This window comes from Vespa velutina, chromosome 11 (genome assembly GCF_912470025.1).
Source record: "Vespa velutina chromosome 11, iVesVel2.1, whole genome shotgun sequence".
Lineage (NCBI taxonomy): Eukaryota > Metazoa > Arthropoda > Insecta > Hymenoptera > Vespidae > Vespa > Vespa velutina.
The window spans coordinates 5,738,009-5,754,892 of NC_062198.1; the positions used below are offsets into that span (position 1 = coordinate 5,738,009).

At 35.0% G+C, this 16,884-nt stretch overlaps 1 protein-coding gene across 12 annotated transcripts in view; it reads left to right on the top strand.

Annotated features, from left to right (window-relative positions):
* The window catches only part of LOC124952950 (discoidin domain-containing receptor 2-like), a 66,198-nt gene extending 49,688 nt beyond the window's left edge, over positions 1-16,510 (top strand). For 10 of the 12 annotated variants that reach the window (XM_047503626.1, XM_047503634.1, XM_047503631.1 and 7 more), the window contains 13 exons: positions 263-410; positions 5,873-6,037; positions 6,636-6,769; positions 6,881-7,088; positions 7,458-7,559; positions 10,809-10,984; positions 11,122-11,293; positions 11,447-11,853; positions 12,068-12,205; positions 12,444-12,787; positions 13,030-13,264; positions 13,404-13,553; positions 13,640-16,510. In XM_047503626.1, the coding sequence (XP_047359582.1) occupies positions 263-410; positions 5,873-6,037; positions 6,636-6,769; positions 6,881-7,088; positions 7,458-7,559; positions 10,809-10,984; positions 11,122-11,293; positions 11,447-11,853; positions 12,068-12,205; positions 12,444-12,787; positions 13,030-13,264; positions 13,404-13,553; positions 13,640-13,789 (2,529 nt within the window). In that variant the 3' untranslated portion in view covers positions 13,790-16,510. Of the gene's footprint in view, positions 1-262; positions 411-4,869; positions 5,383-5,872; positions 6,038-6,635; positions 6,770-6,880; positions 7,089-7,457; positions 7,560-10,808; positions 10,985-11,121; positions 11,294-11,446; positions 11,854-12,067; positions 12,206-12,443; positions 12,788-13,029; positions 13,265-13,403; positions 13,554-13,639 lie in introns of those variants that run through there. The other 2 variants (XM_047503639.1, XM_047503637.1) reach the window with 2 other exon arrangements.
* Positions 16,511-16,884: the final 374 nt, after the last annotated feature.

Below are 16,884 nucleotides of genomic sequence, written 5' to 3' on the forward strand. Positions count from 1 at the left end.
ATTAAAATGTCTGACTAACTTTCTAAAAGTTATTTACGAATTATTCAATTATTTCCATGCTATATTCGTTTGATAATCTTGTCAATAACAAATAATTATTAATGGAATCGACGAATGCGATTGAATAAAATTAAAAGATTTTACCTTCTTAATTGAAGGTATTAATATCCAAATTATATATATATATATAATTAATAACCTATTATAAACGATTACGTTCGATAATAAATACGTGAAAGATATGGATTATTTATTGTTACAGGTTTTCCCTGGCAATAGTGATACGTCTACGGTGGTCTCCCATAATCTTGTACCACCAATATTCGCCAATCAAATACGTATCCTCCCACATTCGGTCCACAGACGTACTGTTTGCCTTCGTATCGAACTCAGAGGTTGTCAAGATACCAGTAAGTATCTTTCAAATAAAAAAAGAAAAAAGAAAAAAAGGAAAAAAAAGTACAATTACTTCTAAACACATTCCACGCTTAAAACAACGCTAACCCTTACGAAAAGTCCTTATCAAAATCATAAACCTGCTGAAAGTAGTGAGGAAAATGCGAGAGAGAAAAAAAAGAAAAAAAAAGAAAAAAGAAGGAAAGAGGATTATTTTTGTTACGAATATTTGTAGAAGCTCGGTTTTCACGGGTTTTCACGCACGCGAGACGATCATTTTCCAAAAGGTAAGAAAACGATAGAAGAAGAAGGAGGAAGGGACGGGAGTGGATTGACGGCAAAGAAGGAGAAAGGGATAGAGGTCGGAGATGAAGTAAACGTGAAGTCGTTGGTTCTGTTACCGCTTCCAAGGGGAGCTTCCTATTCCTCTAGACATCATTCTAGCTTGAAAAAGAGAGAAAGAACGAGAGAGAGAGAGAGAGAGAGAGAGAAATAGAAAGAGCACAAGGTAAGGTAGAGAAGGTGTTACGACGGGGCGGTCGATTAATTTCCAAATTGCAACTCGATTCAATTTGGTGAGCGCGGCCGTTGAGACGGCAATGAGTACGATGCTACTGATGGTGATACTGCTGCCAATGCTGATGTTGTTGTAATAGTAGTGGTGGTGGTGGTGGTGGTGGTGGTGGTGGTGGTGATGGTGCTGCCAGGGTGCCAATTCGCAAACTCCGTCTACAGTGCTGGATTCCATTAGCGTTGGTAACGGCGTTATACGAACTAGCTCGTTGGTCCGACTCGTCGTACATTTGTTTTCGACCTAGTTCCGACGTTCATACCAACCCTACTACTACACTACTCCCTATAACATGTACCTGCCTAATGGAATCGATGAGAGGACATTGTGTTCTCACCGGCCGCGATATAACGAATACATAACACCGCCCCTGAACATTATAATAATTTCTTCGATATTACGAGCGGCACCCCGAGCGTATCGTATCGTAAGCTACTACTACTACTACTACTGCTACTACTACTACTACTATTACTACTACTACTACTACTAGCCTCTTATGATGCTTTACCTTACGTTTACGATCTACCATTTTGTTTTCTTTCTATCGTATGCAATACAACACCATCAAGACACGTGAGCGCCCAAGCACGCGTATTCTTTCGAACCAATATTTTCTTACCTTTTTCTTACGTCGAATAAATACTAAAAGATCGAGGAAAAAATCAACAACTATCCATATAATCTATCTCTTTTTCTTTTCTCTTTTTTTTTCATTTCTTTTCTTTTCTTTTCTTTCCTCTTTTTTTCTTTTTTTTTTTTTTTTGCTTCACTTCCTCTTCTCTCCTCTCCGTTTATTCTATCATCATTTTTACTTACAATCTTTTCACTTCAATTTTTCTAATAAAACTTAATATAAACCGGGATTGAAATCGTTATCGGCGCACTAAAACCGATACATTTATGTAACTAGAGATTAAAAATATTAATGAATTATTTTCAAACATTTATTCCATATATACTGATAAAATTTGTGAAAAATATTAATGGATGAAACTAAATCTAATTTTGATCTCGTAGAATTTGATTGCGACAATTTCTAAAAATTCTCTTTTAATAGAAATTATCGTTCGAGTTTTTTTTATTCAAGCTTTCTTACCCTTCTCCCTGTATATTTTCTCCCTGTTTTAAGTTCCTCGGTTAGGGTTCGTTCACTTCCGCGATCTATTTCTGAATATTTCTTTTCTCTCGTTATCTCTCTCTCTCTCTCTCTCTCTCTCGCTCTCTCGCTCTCTCGCTCTCTCTCTCCCTATATCTCTCTGACACGCAGAACACACAAGCTCCTCTATCTTTCTTACTCTTTCTCTTTCACATTTCTGAGTTAACGAAAGGTCGCAGCACCTTGCGCTAGTTAATTTATGTATGGGTGCGTGATCCAAGTATAACAAACGTGGCAGTACATCAGCGTAATGATATTTACATACATTTGCATGTAGCTTTTACCTGCTCGGTTTAGTCACATTAAAAGAAAAAGTCTTGAACAAGGAACAAGGTTTTCTACAAATTATACTAATCCGCAGAAGGAGAATGAGAACTTCTCATCCCCTTTCGTTTCTAAAATTTAAAAGAAAATCGAGCCAAGGGGTTGGATTTGCTCTCTCTCTCTCTCTCTCTTTCTATTTCTATCTCTAATCGGAAGAAAAAAAACAACCTTAAATGCCTAGGGTCAGAATGAACGAACTAAAAGAAAAAATAAATAAAAGAACAATATTCATGAGTACTGTTTTATAACAACTTTCTCTTTCTCTCTCTCTCTCTCTCTCTCTCCGTCCCTCTTTTCCTTTGTGTCGAGACGAAAAAAAAAGGAAAGAATAAAAACTACAACGAAGAGAGAAAGAGAAAGAGAGAGAGAGAGAGAGAGAGAGAGAAAGAGAGAAAAGAAAGATGCCAATAGGTAGGTAGAGGTATAATAATTCAAGAGAAAATAATATATATTTTTGGAAGAGGGAAAATGTAAAGGGGGAGCTACACCTTGTTGGTGTACTGAATTTGCATAAATGATTTTCTTAAACCGTTTAATAATGAGAAGGCAAGAGAGGAAAGGAAAATTACGAAAAGTGTCGGAGGAGGAGAGAAGGGAATGATAGGGGGATGACGGGGGTTTGTCTCAAAGAAGGAAAGAAAGGACTTGAAGTAGGGAAATTTAAGGCGGATGTAAGAAACACTTGAGAATCAAAGTGAAAAAGAGGGAGAGAGAGAGAGAGAGAGAAAATAAGTGACAGCGAAAGAGAGAAAGAGAGAGAGAGAGAGAGAGAGAGAAAATGAGAAAAGCGTGCTAGATCGAGCTTGGTCTACGGAATGGCAGATTTATGGAGGTCGTGCACGGCATCTGGTTAAAACAACGTTGATGCCGTACCCGAACGTTGAACACCAGCGATTACTTCCGACTAGCCGAATCTGGAATCTCGCACAACGACCAGCAACAGTAGCAGTAGCAGCAACAGCAGCAGCAGCAACAACTAACAACAGAGTAGTAGTAGTAACAGTACCATCACCAGCACCAGCACTAACACCAGCATTAGCACGAACACCTACACCAACGGTGGCAGTTCCAACAACAGACAGCAACGGACCGGACCACCTTTACTGGCCACGGTCACCGCTAAAATCCAAAGCCATTGTTTTCCGCCATTGACATTTTCGATCGTCCCCCGCTTTTCTCGACCTTCCTCGCTTCCATTTTCAAGCCACCATCGCAATTATTGTACTAACGTTCGAATAATGTGTTTCTTAACTAGTTTAACCATAAAACGATCGATTCGAATTTACTAATCATTGATTTCGTTTTGTTTTCTTTTTTCTTTTCTTTTAAATATCCCTTTACCATTTTATTTCTTCCTCTTTATTTTTCCTCTACCATAGAATTTTGTCATTTAGAATTTTTTTTTCTTCTTCTACTTTTTTTTATTTCACTCGTCACTTAATGCCTTTCTCTTGATAAATCTAGTATAGCTATCCCTTAGTCGCTATCTAATCGAGATATATACATACGTACGTACACGCGCACATACACACACACAAACACACACACACACACACGTATATATATATATATATATATATATATATATATATATATATATATATATATATATTTAACGATAGAAAAGACCAAGCACTGAATGGAAGCTTTTCACACTACCGATGCACGAGGTCGTTGCACTTTCAGACTCTGACGCGACATCGATTGCAATCGGCGATGAATGAAGCACGAATCTAAATGGAAAAACTTGTGATACCACGCACGGTCACGTGACGCCTATGAACATTTCAGTAACGGTGCGAATTTTCTTCAACGTCTACTAACATTTACGCGACATACAACCCTGACATTTCCGCTCTGAAATGCTTTATAAAATATAGTAATATTAAAAAGGAAAAAAAAAAAAAAAAAAAAAAAAAGGGGGGGGGGGGAAAGAAAAAGAAATACGAAACGGACCAAATGAGAATAAATTTCCCGACGAATTGGGCTATCAATTCGATAAATAATTTATTTGATTGAATACGTAATGATTAATTTGAATGAAATAATGCATTTCGCTTTTACAATATGACGTTCGTTTTTAAAATAGGTTCCTTTTCTCTTTTTTTGTTTCAATGAAATACTTCACTTAATATCCAAATGAAAAAAAAAAAAAAAAAGTGAAAAGGGTCATGTCGATGGAATGATATTTATACAAATTTATACGATTATTAGTCTGTTTTTAAATCAAATGTCAATAATAGATATGTACTTACCGTTTAGAGATCGTCAAGCTGAAGATCTCGACTTCGAAGCCCAGCAATAATTTAGATGACGGACGAATGGAAGATTGCCATTTTAATTGAATTACCCTATAAACGGATTAACGTGATAGAGTAGAATTACCGGTAAGAGCACCGTTATTATCGTGCTCGATGATTCGTGGTTCGCTTTTGGATAATGCATTTTCTCGTTGCTATACCGGGTAACAACGAATCATTCTCAACCATAGAAAATTCTCGATATATCGCACGTTTATAGAAAAACAATTTAATTACGTTCCTTTTATAGGTCGATCAAGATTACCCGGTTGAAGAGGAAAAAAAGAAAAAAGAAATGAAGAGGATTACCACTTTTTTACGAAATATGATCGACCTTTTGCGCTACTTAAAAATAATATTTATCGAACGTCGAAGTGAACACATGTTCGAAAACCAATAATAAAAATTGTTATTATTATTTTCAAATCGTTCATTGAGTCCACATTTCGACGGCTAATTCCAAATTGATTTTCGCGATTGTACGGGATAAAAGTAAGAGATAAAAAGATATTGAATGACTGTGGGATGAAAGAGGAAAAAAAGAAAGAGAAGGGAAAAGGAGAAAGAAAAAAGAAAATGTCATGTACAAGATTCGTCGAGGCTAATTGCTGATTATTAAATCAAAATGAACGGTGCGTGCTTTGTGACTTCACATCGCCGTGCTCATGGAAATGTTAAAAAATTATTATACGTGCTCACTTATAATTTGACCGTAACATGCTTGACCAGCGCATCGCGTGACAACATAACTCGCGAGAAAAAGAAAGAAAGAGAGAGAGAGAGAGAGAGAGAGAGAGAGAGAGAGAGAGAGAGAGAGAGAGAGAGAGTGATAAAATGAGAGAAAGAATGAGTGAGAAGAAAGACAGGAGGGGATTTCGAAGGTAGTAAAACGGTCGACATTTTGCGTGTATAACCGTGAAATATTAGAAGCAATTAAGTGGCTTCTAGCGCGAACCGGCAAATCGAGTAACAATCCAGACATCATTTTTTTTTTATTATATACAATCGATTTCATTAGAATCTTACTTATCACAAATATAAAACGAATCGTAGATCATTATATTCCAATATATTGTATATAATATCTAATTTGAAATCTTAATTGACATTTTGATTTTCCAGATGGCATAGCGAGTTATACTATACCAGAATCACCGATGGTAGAATTCAGTGACACTTCGTACGACGGTAAAAGGCAGTACAACTCGTTGACCGATGGTTTGGGCCGACTGATAGATGGCGAGGTCGGCGCAGATAATTACAGGCTGGACATGGGAGATGGAAGAGGTAATCGGTGGGTGGATATACGCCCAGGGTGTTGACCATTGAAATCGAAAGATTCTCAAAAAATCTCACATTATCGAGATCGTACAATTAATATATTTCTTTTTCCCAATTAAATTTCTCAAAATTGATCAATGCTATTTTCAATGTACGACGATCTATAGTTAACTCTCTCCCTCTCTCCCTTTCTGTCTATCTCTGTCTATCGGTTAACCACTGTGTTATTTATTCGCTATTTCGATACCCCACTTGACTTCAATCGACTTCTTTTAATTGTTGATAAATTGTCTCTATCGATCAGAGTCGGAATTTCGAATTGACACGATCTGTACACGTCATCATTTTCAATCCATAACGACACTTGACATTTTGCACTCTTAACTGACAACACGTTTTTTAAATGAGACCCCTGTACCCAAATCCATACTCGAGTACTTCTTTCATTTATTGATTGTTACGATAGAACACTGTACTCGTACAGAACATCGAAATCTTACTATTTAATAGATATTAAATGATCGATTAAATATTAATATCTTAAGATTGATTTATCGTTAATAATATCGATAAAAAACTTCTTTTTTTTTTCCTTTTGTTATAGGAACCGGTTGGATCGCTTGGATGCGCGATACGTTCGCTACCGATTTCGTAGAAATTGTCTTAGAATTTGAGAATTATTGGATATTCGAAACTGTTAACATTTACACGAACAATTATTTTTCCCGTGACGTTCAGGTAAAACAATTTTATCCTTTTATATAATTGAATAACATATGTACGTACATACATTTAATTCTAATCCATTTAAAACGAGCTCATTCTTATTCTAAGTATATCGAGTTGCAGGTTTTTTCGAGGGCTAATATTTGGTTCAGTCAAGATGGCGAATATTACGAGGACGAACCAATCGCTTATTCTTACATACCAGATATCGTATTGGAAAATGCACGAAACGTTACCATTGGACTTCGCGGCCGACAAGGAAAATTTCTTAAATTTCATCTATATTTCGCAGCACGTTGGATCATGATCGGCGAGATTATGTTCGACAAATGTAAGTTACTCGAGAAATTCATGAAATTTCCAAAGAGAAATTCATGTATTTTTTTTTTTTTGGAACGTTCAATGATCTTTTTATTTTTGATACTCCACAAAAATTTCACAACTTTTCCAATCTTAAATTATTAAATATCATCTTTCATATTTGAAATTAAAATAATATTAAATAATCAAATAAATACAATATCGAGATATCAAATATCTCGCGTGATTTTACATACCCATTAAAACTTTACGATGATTACATTTTAATAAATATATCATATAATTACAATCGATATCCAATGAATAATATCAAACGACATAACTCAACAGTTCGACATAACTTAAAAGCACAAGTCACAAATCTTAATTCCATTCAAAGCCAATCCATACGAAAACGTAACGGAGGAGACAACTTTGATGATGGAAGATGGCGAAACTCCGGTCAGTCCAAATGCAGATCTCAATCTCAATCTGCAAACAGGTACGTAAAATGTAATCGCGTCGTTCTCTTTATTACTCTTTTTCTTCATCTTCATCCTCTTTTACTACTTCTTCCGCTTCTACTTTTTTCTCTTCTTCCTCTTATTCGAGAAAATTCAGACGTTAAAGCCGACGAAAGAGTTCTCGAACCCTACGTCAATTTCTCTTTTACTTTCTTCCTCCAATTCCGTAATCGTGCACCTACCTTCCCCTGTATATCCTCCTTCCCCCTCCCCGCCGCCGCCGCCGCCGCCATCCAAAGCCAAGGCAACTTAACTTTCAACTCAACTCAACTCAAGCCAATCTTTCTCCTCATCCATCCGCCATCGCGCGCTGAGTCTTAAAACAAACGAGGAATAAGTTGGCTGAGTAAGTTCGTCGGTGCGTCAAAACCGCAAACTAGTACCACCACTAACCACCCCTCACTACCGGCTCTCCTCATAGCCCCTCATCACCACCACCACCACCACCAACAGTACTATCATTCACCAGTACCATCATAGTCGTCTGTTCATTACGATACCATTGCTACCACTACTAACACAATTCTTTATATCCAGAGTTCTTTTTATAAAGAAAACTGGATGTTAGATTTGTCCACTGAACTAACTTCATTAACGAAACGAAGCCGTTATTTCTCAGTAAAAAAAAGAGATACGATTAGCTGGTGTCACTTACGAAATTTAAGAGAAAGAAATTCAAGTGGTATATGGAGATCTATATATATATATATATAGAAAGAGAGAGAGAGAGAAAGAGAGAGAGAGAAGGAAAAAAGAAAAAAGAAGAAAAAGGAAAAAAAGAAATGGGAACCAAAGGGTTGCTTTATAATTCGCCTAGGAACTTCCGCGTAACGTAAACAATTAGTCGGATTAAGTGATAGTCGTTGCGCGAAAACGAAAAGCTTGCTCATCTGTGGACGAGATGGTAGAGAGAAAAGGAAGATCTTCAAAAAGGGCAAAAAGAGAGAGAGAGAGAGAGAGAGAAAGAGGGAGAAAAAAATCTAGCAAAAATAATGGTAGATAAAGGGATAGCAAGGGAAACGTTCATTTCAATTCAAACATAATTACACGTTTGCGATAGAACAACGATCCAAAGAGTCATTTTTTATGTTTTGTTTCTCTCTCTCTCTCCCTCTCTATCTATCTCTCTCTCTCTCTCTCTCTCTCTCTCTCTCTCTCTCTCTCTCTCTGTGTGTGTATGTGTATGCGAATTTCGTTTTTTTTTTGATCCGTAAAGGTAGAAAATGCAGGCTACGATGATAACTGGCTTTCCAGGCAAATTTTATATATATATATATATATATATATATATATATATATATATATATATATATATATATATATACATGTATATATATATACATGTGTAATATTTTTGTACGAACGAATTTAATTTTGAATTAATACCAAAAATACAGGGAACGTGGGTTAGTACATTTTTTTTTCGTCCTCTTTCGTTTTTTTTTTGTTTTCTTTTTGTTTTTTTCTTTGAAATTTTTGTTTGTTTTCCTTTCTTCTTTTTTCCTTTCTTTCTTTCTTTCTTTCTTTCTTTCTTTCTTTCTTTTTTCTTTCCTTTTTCTCTTTTTTATTTTTTTTTCGTTTCATCCTTTATCCTTTTTCCCCCGTTTTATCTCCGACGAAGGAAAACTTTTATTTCAAGTGTTAATTATAAACAGAGAAAGTCGCGAAAAGTCCGTGCGGACCTTTAAATTTCTAAATCTGACGGTGGAGAACAAACGCTTGGAAAGTTTTCTTTAAAGTGAAGTTTACGTTCCAAATGAAAATTAATAACGAACAATAACCAACGAAAATTTTCGAATTTGAAAATAAATTGTACATTTTAGCATACTTTCAAAAATAAATTAAATAGTTCGGATTTAAATAGTTCCCTTATTAAGTAAATATCAATTATAATTATTACGTTTTGTATTGTGTATGTATATAGTTCAGTAGAAGACATTGTACGAAGTTGATTCTAATAATTTACTCTGTAAACTTAAATATATACATATATATATATATAATATTATCTATAAATAATATGCGAAATCAATTTTCTTTTTCTTTTTTTTTTCTTTTTTTTTTTTAGCGAACACATTAATAATCTCGTATGCAAAAGGATAAAAAGAAAGAAACGCAGAAACAAAATGAAAGAAAAAGAAAAAAAAGGAAAAAAAAAAAAGGAAAAAGAGAAAGAAAGAAAAGAATTATAAGGATGATCAATTTAACGCCATTAAAAATTACGACGAGTCACGTGTTAGTTAACGCCTAGTAACAATATGTAATGTAATATGGTCTATCATCAATCCTTTTCAACAAAGAGTATCCAGTAACGTGTAGAAAATAGACACTTATCTTTTTAACGATGACTTCAATCGATCGATACTTTTACACACCTCTTTACTTTTGATAATCCAAGTCGACAATAAGATTTATATTGGTAATGCTAACGTTACCTTTTGATAGTCTCTCCTCTCGGTTTACTCTACTTTTTCTTTTACGGTCAATAAAGCGGCTTTTCTCTACGAGAAAGATTCCCCTGGTGTTTCGGCTATTAGCTCGAGAGAATCGCATCTTCCCGATGGGATTTTAATCGAACCATTTGTTACATGCTCCCCGCTTTTAAGGTCCTTCCAACCCAAAGAATCCATGATCATTCGGAGAAACACGTATAAAAAAAAAGAAAAAAAAGAAAGAGAGAGAGAGAGAGAGAGAGAGAGAGAAGAAAACTAAAACGATACAGATATATTTACTTCGATCTTCATCGTTGTCCTTAACTTTAATCGTATTACCGTAACAAAATCATTATAAAACGTTAATAAATGAAAAACGAAACGTAATTAAATCGTATTGCACGATTCTCGATTTAACGATCAATTAATCCGTACGAAAAAATAAAAACGAATGAAACTTTAACTTCTGTACGATCGAAGAAAAAGACTTCTGTACGATCGTAATTTTGCACTAAGCGAACTACGTAGTTACCTACGTAGAAGAGAACTGAATCGTGAATGAGAATCATAACAATTCATGAAGCATTAACGTCTTTGATCATTTACGTTTTAATCTTGTTTATATTTTGTTTCTATCTCTATCACTCTCTCTCTCTCTCTCTCTCTCTCATTCTCTCTCTCTCTCTGTCTCTCTCTCTCTCTCTCTCTCTCATTCTCTCTCTCTCTCTGTCTCTCTCTCTCTCTCTGTCTCTCTCTTTCTTTTTCTCTCTCTCTCTCTTTCTCTGTTTATCTTAGTCACAGCACCGAGCGAGGGACAGGAATATTTGGAGGTATTGATAGGCGTCCTCACTGCTATTATACTTCTTCTACTCATGGTCTTTGTTGTCATTTTGCTATTGAATCGACGACAAAAACTTCAAAGTTCACCGACCGTACTTAAAAATCCATTTGGATTCACGATCAATATGAAGGTACGTTGATTTATCCTCAAAAATCGATTAATCCCTTTATTATTATTATTATTATTATTAATAATATTATTTCTGATCGTGTCACATTTTCTTCTCATGTTCACCTGAACGTTAGATAAGGTATTTAAATTATTCAGGGACTACTTCTAAATTTAACGCCCGGTGGCATGTTGAATGACAGCGGTAATCATGCATCGGTTGACGCGCCCGAAGACGTCAGCGTTCATGAATCATTAACTATGGAACAATTTGATTCTCCATTGGTTAGTCCGCAATGTAAATCGACTTATGCGATCGTAGCCAATTCCGGTAAGTATCACAAATATATTAAATTCTTGATGAATATCTACGATTGTCTAATATTTATTTGATTATCAAGAGATATCAATTATGAACATCGATAAATCGTAATACGATTATTTTCATATATGAAATATTGACAAAAATTTCTTCCATTCATAGAACCACCGAAAGATTCAAATGATAATTCAACGATCTCCGAAGAAAACGTACGATTGAACAGTCGAGCAGATTCCATATTGGAACCACCAAGTTGTTCCTCATCGCCAACCGAATCAATCTCTCGTCATATGCATCATTACAGAACATTACAAAGTTACAGCAGTAACAGCAATAAACTTAATATGACAACAACAACGACAACGACGACGATGACAACGACGACGACGACAGGAACCAACGCCATCATTACTGCAACAACTACAACAACAACAACAACGACGACGACGACAACAACGACAGCAAGTTATCGTCGAGATATGGATCGTGGTCATTCAAAACGCTGGCACACAGCACCAAAAGAAAAATCTGTTGCATTACAACATAACAATGTTCCGTCAATTAACAAGGTAATTTATCATTGTATATATAAAATCGTTAACATCTGAATGCGATCAACGAGGCACGAAGAAAACCGTTAAACGTTTACTCTCTTTCTCTTTCTCTCTCTCTCTCTCTCTCTCTCTTTCTTTCTCTCATATACCATTATGCTCGATTTTATTTTTCCCTTACGGCAGTGATGGCGGCGCGACGAACATGACGGGGCATAAATTACTTTTGCAGATACCAGCACCCGTCGTCACTTGGAACATAGCTCCTAGCATGAACAAGCCATACAAATGCAAAGAGATCGAACCAACCGGTGTACCCCGGCTTTGCTTGAGAACCACGGAAAAACTTGGCTCGAGCACTATCGGAGAAGTATTATTCGATCTAATAATATTTTATTGAACCTATTTCGATTTATACATATATATATATATATATATATATATATATATAAAATTTCTTAATAGGAAATATCTCTAATAGCAAGCTTACATTAAGCGTTACATATCTGCCAACAATTGTTCGTTTATCATTCATCGATAAAAAAAAAAAAAAGAAAACAAAGAAAACAATAAGAAAGAATAAACAATTCATATTTCCATCCTATCAGGCTATCGTCTGTGAGACCGTAGACCTCGACGATGTTATACCAAGTGCTCCAAGATTGGTCGTGGCCCGTGTACCAACTTGTATCAACGACATTCGAACTGGGCACATAAGCAACAACGCTGGAGGGATCGGCATGCCCGGTACGAACGATCAAATGAGAGAAGTGAGGTTTCTATCTGGATTGTCCGATCCGAATGTGGCAAGGATCTTGGGTGTCTGTGCAGCTGAGCCAGCTCCATGGACAATCATCGAGTACACCGAACTCGGTGATCTTGCCCATTATCTTCAGTATAGCGTACCGCTTACAGGAACTTTAAGACCGACCTGCAATCTAAAGACCCTGAGGTACGATATAAATAAAGTAAATGGTATAGCATGTGCCTTTGTATACGCCCTACCTTTGGTTAACCCTCGGGGTAATCTCATGCACCGTTCTTTTTTTTTCTTTTTGTTTTTCTTCCTCAAAAAAAAAAAAAAAAAAAAAAAAAAAAAAAAAAAAAAAAAAGAAAACAAGAAAGAAAAAGAAACATAAAAGAAAGAAAGAAACAAAAAATGAAAGAAGTATAATAAATAACTTATCTCCGTAGTCAAAACTGTCTCCTCTATATGGGTACGCAAATAGCTTCGGGTATGAGGTATCTCGAATCAAAGAATCTGGTGCATAAGGATCTTGCTGCCAGAAATTGCTTGGTTGGTCGATCATATGCCGTGAAAGTTACGGATATCGCAATGTGCAGCGATCTTTATAAGAAGGATTACAGCGACATTGGTGGTAGACCACCAGCACCGATCAGATGGTTACCATGGGAAAGCATTCTCTTGGTAAGAAAAAGATGAATAAAAAGATGAAGAAGAAAAAAGAAAGAAAAAGAAAAGAAACATCAAAGAAATACTTCGAAACATTATTATTATTATTATATCGATGTAACGTCATCGAATAACATGATCGTTTATATTTTAGGATAGGTATACATGTGCAAGTAGTACATGGTCATTCGCAGTAACACTTTGGGAAGTGATGAGTTTAGCCAGAGAAAAACCATTCCAACATCTCACCAATGATCAAGTTATTAGAAATGCCGAACATATGTATTACGGGGAGGAATCACAAGTATGAATTTTTCATTAAATTTCAATATTATAATAATAATAATAATAATTAAATGAAAATGATTAACGTAATTGTCGTATTATCAGGTATTCCTACCGAAGCCAACAATGTGTCCAGATGACGTTTACAAAATGATGTGTTCCTGTTGGAGAAGGGACGAAGAAGCAAGACCATCTTTCAAAGACATCTATTCTTTCTTAAAGAACACGATCGCGGATTATCGACCAGGCACATAACATCGATAAACATTGAACGAATTTTTGTTTCACGTTTCGAATAACAACGTTATCGGATGGGCTATGAGTAATCTGAAACGGTATTCGCGTATCATTTGAGCTTCGGCATTCTCCTATTAAGTGAAAATCTTTGAAAACTAATACTATCCCAATACAGAAGACAATTCCGTTTGAATGTACGAATCTGAACAACTCTCTAAGATCGTTTAACGACGAGAGCCGATAAACGGAAAGCTATTTGCGTTATAAGATGTCCCTATCTAAACGCATTATTATAATCTTTAGTACGTTCTAGAGATCCGTAAACTTCCGTAAACGCTAATTAAAGATTTCTTTGCTCCTGCTGATTGGATTTGCGAACAATTAGCTACACGTTTTGCGTGAACACGATAACGTGTCAAATAAGAGAGAGACTGCCAGAGTATGCGTGCGTGACTGTATGTGTCTGTCTGTCTGTCTGTGTGTGTGTGTGTGTGTGTGTGTGTACGTGTGTGCGCGCGTCTGTCTGTACATCGGACGAAAAAAAAGAAAAAAAAAGAAAAAAAGAAAAAAAAGAAAAGCATATATCGGACAAACTTACGTATTTTTCCTACGAGGGACACAGATTTTCTTCTTTTTCCTTTTCTTTTCTTTCTTTCTTTTTTTTTTTTTTCTCCTTGGAAATAATTCTTTTTTTTTTTTTTTCTTCGAAAAATCTTGTTCGCAACCTGACGCAATCCCCTGGCGGCAAACGATTTCTCTTTTGAAACTCTATCGATTAAAGAAAAAAAAAAAAGAAAAAAAAAAAAAAAGGAAAAAAAAAGAAAGAAAGAAACAGAAAAAAAAATAGGAAAAAAAGAACAAAAAGAAAAAAAAAAAAAAAAGGAAACACTTCCGTCGAATCATTTCCCTCGTCGTAAAGATCGGTTGATGTGTGACACATTTAAGGGTATACGTTTTAACGTGACAAAGAAATCGATCGTGTACTCCTTCACGGTCATGACATTCCAAAATTTTATGACCCTTTTGTCGTCGCGAAAACTTAGATGTCACGTTACCGTGACATTGAACTCGTTGTCACGCTACGTCATTGTCACGAAAACATACGGAGATTTGATTTTTAACTAAAATGTCGTGCCGTTGAATCGCGTGAAAATAACAAGGGTTAGCGAATAAGGGATAGGGATAGAAGGGGGAGGGAGGATAGAGTTAGGGATAGGGATAAGGACAAAGAAAGAAATGTCACTATGTGTCGTACGATGTCACGACAAACAATATCAATGTACTACTTTTATCGTCACGTAAAGACGTATCCATCTTGAATCTGAAATTTGTAGGAAAAGGATAATTAATGGGAAAAAATCGAATGTTGCATGTAATTGATTATAACAATTACATTAAATCGTTGAATTTATTTATTACTTTATACGATTGAACGATAAATGTTATTAATTTTGTCCTAATGACCGATCACAAATGCAATCAATCGAAGCGTCCCTAACGCGAATTCATATATTTTCCTTTCTACGAGTAAAAATTCGTTGTGTACACTGTACAGTATTGTGAAAACGATAATGTGTAATAATATGCACGGCATTACGATACGAATAAGTCTATTCACTGTACATACAACAATAACAATAACGATAACGATGATAATAATAACAGCAACAACAAAAGCAAAAACAAAAACAATAACAACAAACATAATACGAACGAATATCTATTGAAATCTGTGAAGGTTTTTAACGGTGCTCTTACGCTTGTTAGTCGATGATTGTTTCGGTTAAATAATAATAAGCGAGGAAAGCGCGCCTGAGTGATACGAAATAATCATTAATTTCATCATTTATAATCTAATCATCACCGAGTATTACGAGCGTTTTTAACGAGAAAACATTTTGCGCAAAATAGAAATTTTGTAAATCGTCAAAAATCTCGCGATCGATTAATTAACAACGCATCCATCCTATTTTCAATCGAAGCAAAAAAAAAAAAAAAAAGAAAATTATGTCTCTCTCTCTCTCTCTCTCTCTTTCTCTCTCTCTCTCTCTCTCTCTCTCTCTCTCTCTCTCTCTCTCCGATAAAGTTATCGTTCGTATTTGATTGCTACAATTATTTCTTTCAACAAACAAAATCCGATGATCGATAAGACAAAGACGTCAATATGAAATCTTATTCTATCTAACTGAAACAATTTTTCCGACACTTTTTAGTATCGTAAACATGTTTTTCGACTTGGAAACGTAGCAACAAGTACTTATTATTATTATTATTATTATTATTATTATTATTATTATTATTATTATTATAATTATTATAATTATTATTATTATTATTATTACTACTACTACTATTATTATTATTATTATTATTATATCACATGTATTTATCGAGGAAGAAAATTTTACGAGCGTGTAAGTTGAAAAGTGAGGAGTATGCTGATAAGAAAAAAAAAAAAAAAAAGAAACGCTATGCCTTTATGTAAATCCACTATCCGATCCTCTTTCTTCTTCTTCTTCTTCTTCTTCTTCTACATCTTCTACATCTCCGTCTTCTTCTTCTTCTTCTTCTTGTTGTTCTTCTTCTTGTTCTTGTTCTTCTTCTTCTTCTTCTTCTTCTTCTTCTACTGTAACGTTTTCTTCTATCATTTCATTTACACTTGAAAACACACAGTGAAAGAAAGCAATGACAATTATTATACTTTAAGTGATATTAATAAAAAATGTAGATTAAGCCACATTGTGTTTTTTTTTACTCTTCTCGTCTTCTACGAAGATCCTTAAAAGTTAATGAAAGCGAAAAGGAAAGGTGCAGAAAGAAAAGAAAAGAGTAAAAAATAAAAAAGAAAAAGAAAAGGAAGAGATACGAAAAAGCAAAAAAAAAAAAGAACAAAAAAACGAAAAAGAGAGAGAGAGAAAATAGATCTATCTTTACTTCCGTTCTTATCTTTTTTTTTTTTTTTTTTTTCTTTTTCTTTTAATTTTTCCCCTTGACATGATATCTCCCACTCCATACTTTATTATTTGTCATAATTCGGACAAATATGTGTGTGTGTCTCTGTGCACGTTGATAGAATAAATTCTACCTGTGTGTCTCTTTGTATTTCGTTTATG